This window comes from Carassius auratus, chromosome 22 (assembly GCF_003368295.1).
Source record: "Carassius auratus strain Wakin chromosome 22, ASM336829v1, whole genome shotgun sequence".
NCBI lineage: Eukaryota > Metazoa > Chordata > Actinopteri > Cypriniformes > Cyprinidae > Carassius > Carassius auratus.
Genome location: NC_039264.1, coordinates 257,586 through 272,660, shown reverse-complemented (window position 1 = coordinate 272,660; position 15,075 = coordinate 257,586). Strand labels below are relative to the sequence as shown.

The 15,075-nt window shown below is 38.2% G+C and overlaps 2 protein-coding genes across 2 annotated transcripts in view; both read right to left on the bottom strand.

The window, feature by feature from the left end:
- The window catches only part of LOC113039294 (uncharacterized), a 28,015-nt gene extending 13,188 nt beyond the window's left edge, over positions 1–14,827 (bottom strand). Inside the window, exon 1 of the mRNA XM_026197127.1 lies at positions 14,809–14,827. The gene's annotated coding sequence lies outside the window, so the exon portion shown is untranslated. The remainder of the gene's footprint in view (positions 1–14,808) is intronic.
- LOC113039297 (uncharacterized) lies at positions 7,251–14,869 on the bottom strand. Its single transcript, XM_026197131.1, has 4 exons — positions 14,722–14,869; positions 13,467–13,778; positions 12,871–13,167; positions 7,251–7,732 (listed from the first exon to the last, which is right to left on the bottom strand). The coding sequence occupies exons 1-4, from the start codon at positions 14,777–14,779 to the stop codon at positions 7,410–7,412; spliced, it is 990 nt and encodes a 329-aa protein (XP_026052916.1). The 5' UTR covers positions 14,780–14,869; the 3' UTR covers positions 7,251–7,409.
- Positions 14,870–15,075: the final 206 nt, after the last annotated feature.

Below are 15,075 nucleotides of genomic sequence, written 5' to 3'. Positions count from 1 at the left end.
CTACTAAATATTGCAGAAACTAAATTTTCTGTAAAGTTGCTTTGTAATGATTTGTATTGTAAAAAGCGCTATACATAAACTTAAATTGAATTAAATTGCCTAATATGCATGTCTGTCTAATATGTCAGCCCTTTGAATAACAACAGATTTATCTTTACGAAGGGCTTCCAATTAATGTAAGATTATGAAAAAGTTTAACTGATGTTTATATAACAATTCAAATTCACCTTCGACATGACTACAACAGGTAAGAGAAGCATTCCCATTAAGGGGAGGAATACAGTAAATGTAGACATACTCTTAAACATGGGCATCTCCCTTGGCAGGAATCGTAGATCAGACCGGAAGGGGCACTCAAAGGGACCTCAAAGGGGCAGGGGCTCAAAAGTTTTTAATTGGGCATGTTTTGTTTTGAAAGCCGGTTGTGCCCCTCCCTTTGCCCAAAATGGGTTGCCTGTGGATGAGTATCCAAAACATAGCCTGAACCTAGATAACTCCCACTTCCCCGTCTAGTTGTAAAATGAACTTGAAGTGAGGAGATGGGGTGGAGGAGGGATGCTGATAAACCGTCGATGGATAGAGGTAAGTCAGCGGTATGTATACTGTGGTATTGATTACTTGATTGTTGTCCACCGGTGTTGATTAGACTAGGTATCTGACACGCTCCTCCCGAACCTTGTTAATAAAACATCATATATTGGTAACAGGCAAAATATTTGAAAATGTTCCCTACCTTCACTGTATCACAGTGGCAACAAGGACTCGGTATGATTTCAGAAACAACACATTCCAGCAGCAGATCAAACCATAAAACAAATAAAATTAATAATATTTTAGTCAACCAGTTTCATAATTTTACCTCCATTATCTATTTTTAGTTATCATTCAAATCCATAATCTAAATAAAAAATCAATTACATACCTGAATTAAAAATAATGTATTACTGTACATGGTACCAGAACAGAAACAACTGAAGTTGTAAAAATATAAAAAACTCACCGACCAGATATCAAAAAAAAAAAAAAAAAAAACAGAACCAAAATTTCTGAAACATTTTCAAAGGTTTCAGTCTACAAATACAAAAAAGACAAGGCCATCAAAGAAATGGCTGATGCACTGATGTGAAGCTTCTCTGTGGTGCAATGAAGTGACCAACATCTAAGGCCTGGTTCACACGGGACGATTTTAAAATTGTCGGCCGATTTTCCAAACCTGAGAGACCCCACACACGGCAATAAAAAATCACGGGTCTAACAGTTTTGGTCGTTCAGTGTGTGGTGTGCAGCCACACGGCAAAATCAACACATCACACACGAACCGATTTGACTCCCGAGCATTCCCAGGTCAGACAGGAAATCTCGCAAAATCCCTCGAGATCAAACGTGACTTCAGAGTAAACAATCAAGGTGGACGAAGAGGATGCAGTGGCCATAGTTTGTGCTTTGTTTTTAACGAAAAAAAAAACATAAGAAAAACAAGAAAAGGTGATGGTCAAAGAGGTGGAGACAACGCGAGCATGGACTATACTTGCTACATCATGATATAGGTAAGTTGTTTTAATTAATTTATTTATTTTTTATAAGTTGTTGTTTTATCTCATAGAAATGTTGTTACGTACTACACAGATTAATAACCGTCGAAATAAACGTTCATATATTCGTTTCCATGTACTCTGGTGGACTGCAGTTTTGGATGTAGTTATGCCCATCGACTTTATTTCTATTTGTTATATTATATACGCCGGTTGTTTTGATTTTGTTTCCCGGTACTTCCTCATCGCCTCGTCACCTCGCTTTCTGATTGGCTACAAGCCACAGTCCACAGGCTGCATGTTTGTTTGTCCTCGGAGGACACCACACACGAGAAGAAATCGGGCCAAATAAATCCAATATGTTGGATATCTCCGATTTGAGATCGGAGCGGTCCCGACGTTCTTTCGAGCAGAGGAGTGCAGTCTTAACACACCACGCACGGCAGGAATATTTTATCAGATTATTTTACGATAATCGGAGCATCCTAAGATTGTCGGAAGGGGTGAATCGATGCTAAAATCGGCCTAATTATCCTGCCATGTGAACCAGACTAAAGATAACCAGTATTGTGGTTTACCAATACTGCCCACCCCTTTTTTTAAAGACACAATGAAACAGAAGTAGCATTTTTTTCTGTACTGTCACGTCTATCCAAGTGAAAAGACATCTGAAATGAGAGAGCGGTACTTGGTTTCGTCCTTCGGGAATTGATTGGATCGTTGGAAGTTGGGGCGTTGGTTACAAATTTAAGGCAGATCGGAATGCCAATTTACAGTTAGTTTTGAGAGGATTTCTCTCCACTGGATTCACCATCAACACCCTAACATGAAGAATTTTTGTATTTATTGAGGAAGATGATGACAAGGATGATCAACAGCGCAACACATACCTAAGAGCATGCAAGAGAAAGAGACACTGCCTGAATAACATGAAAAAAAACAATAGTTTGTGATGTCCTAAGAGTAATGTTGTGGTTATATTCTAATATCGTTTCAACTTTTAAGGGTAGTGTACTTCCCCATGGCTTGCATCAGCACTAGTCGATGCATTGATTACTCTAAAGTGAAGCATCAGCTTCAGTTTTTCCACCAGAGTTCAATTTACCCCTCACACCACTAGCTCCACCCTTGTGCCATAGCTCGTGATCCGAAGAGTTTTGAGGGCGAGGTTAACGTTTTTGATTAAATATTACTAGGGCACATGAATATGTAAAAAAATTATAATAATGAAGTTACACTGATAAATTATTTATAATAAACACTATAGTATTCCATTAAAAACATAAGAGTTTAAAAAAAATTTTGAATGGTGACTTAATGCATGTTGTATGTATACAGTACTTAAGCATTTTTAAATGATCAGATAAAAACTTGAACTTGAGTTGAAGACAGGTGTGAATACAGCCTCAGTTTTGTTGTTTGAACCGAGTAACAGACGCAGGTACACAAGCAACTTCAATCTCTCTCTCTCAAAATCTCCATATTTAAGGGGGAATAAAGTTATGTAGTTTGCATTACTGGATATAGCTGTCGTCATTTAACATTTAATTCATAAAACAGTTGACCAATATTAAATGATTTGCAGCTACATCTTTCCTTGCTCTCTTTCAACGATCCCACACGGCAGTTCGTGGTGGAGGTCGACGCATGAAAGCAGTGTTGTCCCAATCTGCTGCTTCAGACGATAAGGTCCACCCTTGCACGTTTTTCTCTCATCGATTATCTCCTGCCGAACATAATTATGACATTGGCAATAGAGAGTTGTTGGCGGTCAAATTAGCGTTGGAGGAGTGGCGCCACTGGTTAGAGGGTTCAGGGGTTCCCTTTATTGTTTGGACCGATCATAAGAATTTAGAGTACATTTGAACTGCTAAAAGACTCAATTCCAGGCAGGCTCAGTTTTTCGGCCGTTTTGATTTTACCCTATCGTACCGCCCGGGTTCCAAAAATGTTAAACCCGATTCTTTGTCACGTCTTTTTGATCCCTCCGCCCGTCCCATTACTCCTGAGTGTATTTTGCCTGAGAGATTAGTAGTCTCAGCACTCGTATGGGAGGTCAAGTCGAAGGTCAAGACGGCCTTAGAAGGGGAAACGCCTCCGTCCGGTTGCCCACCGAACCGCTTATTTGTGCCGGAGGAGTTAAGGTCCGAAGTTGTCCGGTGGGGTCATTGTACCAACATGGCTTGTCATCCAGGGATAAGTAGAACTAATGGGTTGGTTAGACAACGATTCTGGTGGCCACGTATGGCTCGCGACGTCCGCGATTTTGTTTTGGCTTGTTCAGTTTGTGCCAGTGGTAAGTCATCTAACCGACCTCCTGATGGGCTCCTTCAACCGCTGTCTGTCCCTTCGAGACCCTGGTCACATATCGCTCTAGATTTTGTTACCGCCCTCCCACCCTCTAATGGCATGACAGTCGTTTTGACTGTAGTGGACCGGTTCTCGAAGGCGGCACATTTCATTCCCTTGCTCAAATTACCGACAGCCAAGGAGACAGCGGTTACTGTTTTAGATCACGTCTTTCGGCTCCATGGCCTTCCGGTAGACGTGGTTTCAGACAGGGGATCCCAGTTCATATCCAAATTTTGGAAAGAGTTTTGCAAGTTATTAGGAGCGTCAGTTAGCTTGTCGTCGGGTTATCATCCCCAAAGCAACGGACAATCTGAGCGAGCCAACCAAGATTTAGAAAGGATGTTGAGATGTTTGGTCTCCAAGAATCCTTCTTCCTGGAGTCAACAACTCTCTATGGTGGAGTACGCCCACAATTCGTTGCCAGTGTCAGCTACGGGCCTCTCTCCGTTTCAGTGTAGTGTAAGGTTCCAGCTACCAGCGTTTCCCAGTCTGGAATCTGAAGTCGCGGTCCCCTCTGCTCACGCGTTTGTCCAGAGGTGCCACCGCACCTGGACCAGAGCCCGTGAGACTCTGCTCCGGGTGAAGGAGCGCACTAATGCCAAGGCCGATCGCCACCGGTCAAAGCCTCCCGTCTACGTCGTGGGTCAAAAAGTGTGGCTTTCTACCAGTAACATTCCATTGCAATCCGTTTGTAATAAACTAGCTCCCAAATTTATTGGCCCGTTCACTATCACCAAGATCATTAGTCCGGTGACAGTCCACCTCAAACTACCTCCTACGTACAAGAGGATACACCCCACCTTTCATGTGTCCAAAATTAAACCCGTGTTTTCTGCACGTATTAATCCGCCTACTCCGGTTCCCCCGCCGCCGCGTCTCGTAGATGGGGAACCGACATATTCGGTTAATCGTATTCTGGACTCGAGACGGAGGGGACGAGGATTCCAGTATCTGGTGGACTGGGAAGGTTACGGTCCAGAGGAGAGGAGTTGGGTACCTGCTAGGGACATATTGGATCACTCCCTTATTGATTAATTCAATCAGCAGGTAGGCCCTTCTGGGAACTCCAGGAGTAGTTCTTGGGGGGGGGGGTTTACTGTCACGGTTGGTAAACCGTGATCTCGGGTTGTTTACACTTTGTGGTGAATCCTGCGTGTTCTGCCTCTGCACTGATTAGTTGTGGGCGTCTCCGTTAATTGTATCAGCAACAGCTGCCACTCATTACTCATCTCCTATATTATGGCTTGTCTCACGTCTTGTGTTTGTGAGATCGTTGTTTCATGTCGTTGTGTTTACCCCCGTCTGGCTTCTGTGTAGTTTGCATTTGGATGTCTGTGTTTCCCCAGAACCTCATCCACTCTCCGCCACGATCACTCAGCCACGGACACTTACCTTTGGCTCTGTTACCCGCAGTTCCTGTGCCACTCTCTCCTGCTGCCTCACGCCGTCAACACCCGGACTCCTCACCTGCACTCCATTACCGTCTGGACTTCTCACCGCCTTAATCATCCCTCTGGAGTGTTCCCGTATCATCGTCTTTGTGTGTCTTTGTACAATATCTCATCATCTCATTAAACTTTGTTAACTCGCTATTGTTTCCAGACTGTCCATTCACCAGCCGTCACACTACATTATTCAGTACAATCATACAATTTGTAATTTTTTAGATGTATATGTGATTTGCTTCAGAAAGTCTTGCAGAGTTACAAAAATAAAAATTTAGTAGTAATAAAAACGACATTTCATCTATATAAGAATAATAATAATGTAAACATTTACGTATAATGAAATGTTTTAATCATGTAAAACTTTATATGCACTGCTTACCTTAGTTTTCCTCAAGGAGGTGCTCGACATAACAAATGTAATAAATTATGGAAAGACTCTTGAACCTCAGAGCGAGAACAGTTTACTGGTAAAGACGAAAATACAGATGACAAATGGACAGAAAAGTGAGATCTGTGTGTCTAATCTGACAGATAAATAGACAAAGCCTTCAGAGGTGGAGAGTCCAGGGGTCAGAAAGTAAAAGTCCTGCCACATTTTTGCTCCACCCATGAACTCAGCAGCTGATTTCACCAGAGGAGGAAACAAGTCATTCCTTCCAAGTCACAAACTAGTCTCAACTCAAATCCCAAGTCCTCAAAGAGTTAAGGTCAATGAGATAATTAAGAGACTAATTAAATGATGATTGTGCATTGGTGATGAACACCTGCTGTTATTGTGCGTTACAGAGGATCAGATGCTGATGTTTTATTGGTTAAAATTATGCCACCATCATGGAGATCAGTGTTTGCTTCAGTTGGGCTCTTGACCTTTGGTTTCTTATGTTAGATATTTCTCTGTAAAAGTACATGTGCGGTTATAAAACAGTGTGATCAGTGCTGTGCAGAAAACCGTTACTAGCCGGTTTTACATGATGAAGTAATTATTAGGCATCAGCCTGTTTATTTCCAAAACGATTTTATGTATTTATTATTAACAAATGTTCAGTTTTTAAATAACCTACCTTGTGGAACCGTTGGTTTAATCACTATAATGAATACATTTCCTAATGTATGTAATAAATATACATTTTTCGAAATCTTTTCCTAATAAGACGCACAGACCTCATGACCCAGCATATGAATCTCAACAATGGTGACAATCAACAAAACGCTTCAAGCTGAAGTGCATGCTGGGTAACACCATAGTAAAAACTCTGATTATGCACTGTAGCATGAATAATTATTGTAACCACTGTTGAGGATCATATGATAAGTGCTCATGTCTAAAAACCCGAGCCTGTACAATTTTTTCCCCCAATATTTAAGCATTACAATAATTTTTGTTTAATAGGACTTTTTTTGTAGTTCAGTAATTGCTGAACATAATTTAACAAACCAAAGAGAGACACCTTCATGAAGTTAATTAAAATGTTTTAGATGATAAAAGGGCAATTACATTTTTTTACTTCAAGCTTTTAATTCAGCAATGTGTTAATGTTTACTACGTAACACAACCGCAAGCGTTTAAAAGCAAATTACTTTGAATTATTAAAAGGGTCAAGAGCCCAACTAAAGCAAACACTGATCTCCATGATGGTGGCATAATTTTAACCAATAAAACATCAGCATCTGATCCTCTGTAACGCACAATAACAGCAGGTGTTCATCACCAATGCACAATCATCATTTAAATAGTCTCTTAATTATCTCATTGACTTTAACTCTTTGAGGACTTGGGATTTGAGTTGAGACTGGTTTGTGACTTGGAAGGAATGACTTGTTTCCTCCTCTGGTGAAATCAGCTGCTGAGTTCATGGGTGGAGCAAAAATGTGGCAGGACTTTTACTTTCTGACCCCTGGACTCTCCACCTCTGAAAGCCTTCAAACTGAATGTGTACAATAATAACAATGCAAGAGAGGAATATTTGAAATCAAATATAAAAAATTACTGAATGCTAGCATCTTTGGTAATCTTCAGTATTGACCATGACAAACATTTGCATTTGATACTTGATCATACATGAGCTTGATCTGCTCTCTACTTTCCATAGACAGAAACACTGAGAGCTTTTAATAACTGAATTATCGGTCCTTTCTCTATCAGGAATACATAACGTCCAGCATGTTGAGTTGTGATGTTTGTGATGGTCAGAGATCCAGTTTGATAGTCCAGCTTCAGTTTGTTTCTGAATCTCCCATCAAGAACATCATCATATACAGTAATGTTGTTTACCCATGGGTTGATTCCAGCTATTAAAGCAATTTCATTCATATACAACCACAAAAACATTTCACCCGCTGTTATTTCAGTACGACCAGAGTTTATAGTGAGTGAATCTCCCTCCTTCACTGATATCTCATCTGGATCAAACACACACGGAGAACAAACAGAAAATGGGTAGTCACAGAGTAATACAATTTAAATCCTTCATGTTTGTTTACTTTAGTAATTAGTTTGAAATGTAATCTCCAAAAGAATAATAATATAAAATAACAGAACAGACCAGTGCTTTAAGTGGCCCAAAAGAGGTGCCAGTACTCTATTATAGCCCATTTTTTTTTTTTTGATGACTCCCCTCATCCCCCGAGGTAACAACAACTATATTGAAGGGGTTTTATATACAGCAGTCAACAGACGACCTTATAAAAATAATAAATCCATTAATTAGTTTGTGGATTTGCTTGAGCTAGAAAGAGCTACTGAACATAAATAAAATGTGCAAAAGGCAGTGGTGGACGAAGTACACAAATCAAGTACATGAGTAAAAGTGCAGATACGTATAATAAAATATTACTCCAGTAATAGTAAAAGTAGCCTACTCCTTTTTAAATTATACCTAAGTGAAAGTACAAAAGTACTAAATTTTTATGTACTTAAGTAAAAAAGTACTGAAAGATAGATGTTTGCAATTTTATATAGGCTAATTTAATTTTATATTAGCACATTTTTTTTTTTTTTTTTTTTTTTATAATCCTACTGCTCAAAATACCTGGGATTTTTTTCCAAAATAACCACTATATGGAGTCAAGATATATTTTTTTTGTTGATATGGACTACACTGATGAGAGTAATGTTAACTGTGAAGCTTACACTGTGATGTACCTGAGAGAAAACAGAGATGACCATCTGATTTTCACCAGTAAGAACAAAGTATTTTAAAGTTTGTTGTTTTACAGAACAACAGTTATATATGACATGATAATGAGGCCTGAAGATTTTAAGGAAAATATAATTATATTTTCATAATGATTTTTTCCTTCTCAAACCTTGTCTGGGGTGTAAAAACACCACTGGCCAAACGGGGTGCATCTCTTCCCCTCTTTGATAATTACTAGTTACCATGTTTATGAACATCACATCCTTTATTTTGTCCTTTATTGGGTGTAATCTATATATATATATATATATATATATATATAGGTGGTTGAATAAAAATATTTGGACATTATTTATAAAAATTACCTCAAGTTAGCACCAGCAAGCTTGTTAGCTAGACATTTAGCATCAGCTACAATATTTACTTATTTTCAGTACTGTTATGAATAAACATGTCTGTCTAACGTTACTCGTCTATTAATCCAAACACTATACATACGTATAACGTTACTGTTAATACACAATATAAAAACAGATGTCATGGTAGCATTTGAATAAAACTGTTAATATTATGGCAGCGGGGAATTTGGACATGCATGAGTTATTTGATTTAATCTGTGTTAGTTTAAGGTTATTTTATTTTATTTTTTAACCTAAAACACAGAGACGCTGATTGATGTGTCTGCATGTCAGCATTTCAGTGGGCTTAAACAGATCACTCTTTACAGCGGATTTAGTTCCCAAACAACTGACAATTTTGACCTAAATATGATTTTCAGTTACAATAATTAATCCTAAATTTCGACATTAATAACTTACTTTTAGCAACATCAGACGCACGCGCGCTCACAAGATCTCCCGCTTCTTACTTCTGTAGACTCGCACTTAACGGTTCATTTGAATCAGTGAGTGGTCGACTCCAGAGCAGCTGCAATCGGATCATTCTAATTCGTAAACGAATCGTTTGGTGCGATTCGCGATACGATTAAAGTTTATTTTGAAAAGACTCAGTTCGTTCATGATGAATCAGACACCGCTTCTGCGTGTCGGAGCACGTGATATATTATAGGGAGTAACGATATGTTTTATGAAATGTAGTGAAGTTAAAAGTACGATCTTATGCTTTGGAATGTAGTGAAGTAAAAGTAAAAGTTACTCAAAATAAAACTACTCCAGTAAAGTACAGATACTTGAAAAATGTACTTAAGTACAGTAACGAAGTAAAGCTACTCCGTTACTGTCCACCACTGGCAAAAGGATTTTGAAAAAATACCCTTAGAATAGGGTGACCAGATGAGATTGGCTGGGGGGGGGGGGGGTCTTATCTTCGTAGCCTATAATAAAAGATAATGAATTTCAAACCTTAACTAAACACATTTTTATTCAAAGATCAACCGTCTGTCGCTACTCTTTATTCTGCCACAAGAAACAACAACATTAAAATCATGAACTCTGTCCTCATCACATCACTGTCCTCCTCACAGCTGCAGCAACTTGCACTCTCTTCATCAAGCTTTAAAACTAAAAGGGGACAAAAAGGTCGTTGTCTTTGTGCATATAGAATAATTAGATAAATGAATATCTAAATTCGTGCCTAGCCCTCTACGGTATTTTGTTTAGAACTTTGGAAAAAGATGCTGCAGCCAATGAGCAGCCGTCGGGGCTGGTTGCAGGACGACTCAACCTCCGCGGACAGTTTTTAATGTTTATCAGACAATAACTACTCAAGATTTTGCTTTAGTATAATTTTCGGGACAATTAGGGCCAGATTCGGGATTTGGCAAAACAGTTTAGATTACGGGACTGTCCAGAATTTTTCGGGACGTCTGGTCCCCCTAACTGAAAGAGCTATGGCATTACTTATTTAGCTTGCGTCTGACCTGCAACGATATCATTCAGGCTTGGTGGGGTGTCAGCCAGCGAGTCATCTGATTCTGACCATATTGTTTTAGTACTCAGAAGCCCCCTTTCCACCGCACACGACATTCGGGCACGATTGTCGCATTTCTCCCTCTAGCGGCAGTGGCGCAGAACTTTCAAACTGGTCGTGCAGCAACCGTTACCTTGGCATATTCACCATGGTAAAATTAATAATTTTAATTGTAGGGACCCCTAAAATAAATATGCCTTTTGTTTTTAAGTATTTTTAAAATATTGAAATTTGTGCTTTTCATTTTTTTTTTTTTCACATTTCAATATCATTTCAATGTGATATAACTAAATGTTTTGTTTCTTATCCAATGAGATCGCATTGAATGTAAATGTACTATTGCTGGCCAGTGATTGTTGAGCATTATTAGTTTGCGTCATAATGTGTGTTACGTGAAGGGGAGGAGCATCACACATTGCACATGGCGGAAAGACAAACAAACGGTAATTTGACTGCTTGTGTTAGAAGTGCGTCATTTTGGAGACTTAATATATTCTGTGTAATATAAGGCCCAAAGTGTAGAGAAACGACGTGTGGTTTATTTTGTTTTTGCTATTTGAAGTGGTTTTTTTTTTATTTTTTTGTTATCTTCTTCGTGATCTTTGAGTCATAGTGCTGAGTCAAGACGTGTGATCAGGGCTTAACAGCTAGTGACATTCAAATTCATGGTCAATAACTGAGTTGAAGTTATCGGACGTTCGTGGTGGACTTCAGAATTCTTCCGGGACTGGAAAGATTGTGTAGTTCGTCATCGTGGGACGTGGATCAACTGGATTCATCGCGTGTCGGGACTGCTTGTGTGAAGCTGTTCTTATTGACCTTATGAACCTTATGTTGTGAATCGTGGGTTTTCTTAAAGTGTTTAATTGGTTTGAAAGTAATATTGTTTTATTTTACCTATTGATCTACCTGTTTCAGGAGAAAAGTGTTTAGCCTCTATCTAACAGGGTTTTGAATTTGTCAACTTATATGCTGATTGAGGACAGTGTTTTAAAGTAGAAAAAAGGAAAAAGGTAAAAAAAAATGCAAGTAAAAAAAAAAAAAAAAACATGAGAGAGACAAGGAATAGTTCTGAGACTGAACAGGTGATTTGTACCTTTTATTTACAAAAGAATAAGTAATTTACATACCACTGGGTATAAGTGTTTATTTGTCTTCATATATAAAAAAAGTGGTTCCTTGTTTTTTTTTTCCTTTTAAAGGGGATTAGTACATTAATGTAAAATAAATAAATATTTGTTATTTTTTCCCCTTAACATTGGTATTCTGGTATTTCTTTGGAGTTTGGCAAGTTAATTTATTTAACAAGGTACTAATTTCTAGTAAACTATAAATAATAATTATTTAATTTATTATTATAGTAAAGGTATTGTATAATTGGTATAGGGAAAAGATACTTACATTTTTCATTTAAAGAAAAATACCGGCCAATTCACCATTGAACTGCCGGGAATCCAGGTTTTATCTTATTTGAGAAACATTAAAATGAACCCCCAGGGTTAAGAAAAGGGTTACATAATGAACATAGTTAATGTATGAATGCATCGCCACAAATCAGGTGACCCCCAAAATAAAAACAGTAGGTTTTATGGGGATAATCAACGTAAATAATGGTTTAACAATTATTAAATAATTATTTCTGCCATAAGTATTATAAACCACCATTTTACAGAAATAGTGTTTAAAGGATGTGTTTAAAGGATAATGTTAATGTTAACAAAATATTGGTAATTCTGACCTCGCACCGATAGTTTTGATTAGAATACATCACATCCAATCGGGCTTTCGCATACGGTCTAGTCAGAGAGACAGAGAGTCGAGTGGTTATGACGCAAGATTTAGCCTATTTTTACAAAAACTGTTTCTATGGGGCCATAAACGTCTTTAAACGCCTCAGATGTAAAGTTATTCACTGTCAAAGTGACACCAAAATGAATGGGATGTCAATGGGATGCTAATGCAAGTGAAGTTCTGCTACAAGATGGCGGCACCTGGCCGACTTCAACTTCCGGTCGACTTCCTTGCCGCCTGGTTGTTCACCGTGCGCGTGTCACACACCCTCTCCGGACACGTTGAGTCGTTACTGAAAGCGCAAAAGTGACGCATACGCTTTTCACTTCAAACTTAAGGGTGTATGGGCAATGTAGTCTCTGTTCTCGGTGGGACGAATTGGGAAGCTTGCATTGTGAATGGCGCTCTGAAAATCGGCAGTGCAGGCAAAAGATTAAAACCTCTATTAAAACAGATGTCCAAATGAGCGTACCGGTAAGGTAAAAGTACGTTCTGGAGCGCACGGAGAGGTGGCGGTAATCTCAAGAGCTATATTTGGAAGTGGCAGTACTGAGTACCGGTGTGTACCGGCCCACTTAAAGCACTGGAACAGACAATAAAAGCAAAACAGTGTGTCGAAGTGGAATAATATAATATCTGGTGATGAACAAATAAAAATGATGGAACAAATATTTAACTCACCATAGACAGCGAGAAGGAACCTCTTTTTCTCATTATTGATTTCTAGTTCATAAGCTCCAGCATGTTCAGTTGTGGTGTTTGTGATGGTCAGAGATCCAGTTTGATTGTTCAGTTTCAGTCTGTTTCTGAATCTCCCATCAAGAACATCATCATATACAGTGATTCTGTTGGCCCGTTTATTGATTTCAGCTATTAAAATGTTTTCACTTCTAAACCTCCACTGAATCTCGTCGTCCATTATTTCAGTAAGATCAGAGTTTATAGTGACCGAATCTCCCTCCTTCATTGATATTTCATCTGCATTATCAAAAACAAACAGAGAACAAACAGAAACAGGGTTCATCACAGATTCAGAGTCTTATCTGATGGTTTACTGAAGAAACACTTTTGAAGTGTAAATTTGAAATGAATTATATAAACGAACAGAAATGGTGTTTGGATTAATAACTGACTGATTTTTATACTGACGCCAATTTCAAATGACTTTAAAATACAGAATGTTATTAATTTAGATATTTGATTATTATATTATTCCCTTATTCTTTGATTGTTTGTTTATTCAGGTGCATAGATGATGCGCCATAAATTTAACTCACCAATGATATTAAGAAAGAAACTCTTCTTCAAACTCTTGCTCTCCAGTTCATAAAGTCCAGCATATTCATGTCTGGTGTCTGTGATGGTCAGAGATCCAGTTTGATTGTTCAGCTTCAGTCTGTTTCTGAATCTCCCATCAAGAACATCATCATATACAGTGATTCTGTTGGCCCGTTTATTGATTTCAGCTATTAAAATGTTTTCACTTCTAAACCTCCACTGAATCACATCATCCTTCATTTCAGTAAGACCAGAGTTCAGAGTGACTGAATCTCCCGGTTTCATTAACTTCGTTTCCTGACCGAACACATCTGCAAAACACAGTGCACAGTAGGTACAGCAGTGGTCAAAAGTCATGTCATGTCTACTAAAAATGACTTTTTCAAACTTTATTAAGATTACTTAAAACTGGTTACATATTTTGTACGCAAATTCAGTGTTTTTTCTAGGAGTCAATCATTTTATTAATGATAATACAATGAAACATGCCATTTTGCGGACATAGATTTTGGCAAAGCTGCCACAGAAAGAAAGAGACAAGAGAGAACCAACAAAATATTATTATCTGATTATGCTTTAGTTTTTTTTACTTTCCTCATATTTAAAAATATGATATATTTCCTTATATGTTGATGGTTCATTCCAGCTTGCTGTCAGGGGTGCACTACTTAGTGGAGTGTGGAGCAGGGAACGGAGGGAGACGAAGAGTACATCAATCCAGAGAAGTTCATTTATAACAAGGAAAACTCACGGAGCACATTTAGAAATGAACAATACAAGACGCTAAACTGAACACAGGGAAAACTATTTATAGGACAGGGTGATGGGAAGACACACTTGGGTCAATGGAAACACAGGAAACACCTGGGATTAAATCAATGACGCAGGAGACAGAATCACAAAGCAAAACAGACAAAACATAGAACAGAGTCTGACACTTGCAGAGATGAAAAACAAACAAACAAACAAATAAACAAACAGACCAATCCCCTCCAGACATCACTTTTGGCCACTAGTGTAAATGAAGATGCTTTTACTTTAATCTTTAATGTCACTCTAAAATTAATGCTGTTGGGTATTTGAGCTTCATATTTATTTTATTTAATCACTAATAACTAAGTTCACACCTGAATTAGATTTAACAGTAAAAAAATAAATAAATAGAAAATTATCTCTGACTAATCTAACCAGTAGTTTATTACATTATATCAGAACCAAAACAAGTGAAGGAATAAAAACCCATTTCAAACTCACCATCCAGACGCCAGAAACACAAACAGAACAAAACTAATTTGATTGCCATTTCCCTCATCAGTTCACTGAAAAGCTGACAATATTATCCTTAAATATGAGAGAACTGTGATATTTATCTGGTTTTGTGCGAATCCTCCCCTAACCTTCATCTCAGTTTACTTTCAGATGTCCATCCTCTTTTACATCATAGAAAATAAACAAAGTTTTGTTGATCTTGTGTTTTCAAACTCAAAAGGAACATGCACAGTTCAGACAATCAGCAAACAGCTTGTCTGAAGCAATTAAGGTCAAAGTTTGAATCACAACCAGAGTTAAATTAGCTAAAACAAAACAAAATATGGAGTCAGGCGGGTC

What these genes read in the sequence shown, in the direction of transcription:
- LOC113039297 (XM_026197131.1), bottom strand. Translation starts at nt 14,779, where the DNA reads ATGAGGGAAATGGCAATCAAATTAGTTTTGTTCTGTTTGTGTTTCTGG. An exon ending in TTTCTTTCTTAATATCATTG is followed by an intron (nt 13,168 to 13,466) that starts GTGAGTTAAATT and finishes TTGATAATGCAG; the next exon opens with ATGAAATATCAATGAAGGAG. An exon ending in GTTCCTTCTCGCTGTCTATG is followed by an intron (nt 7,733 to 12,870) that starts GTGAGTTAAATA and finishes TGTTTGATCCAG; the next exon opens with ATGAGATATCAGTGAAGGAG.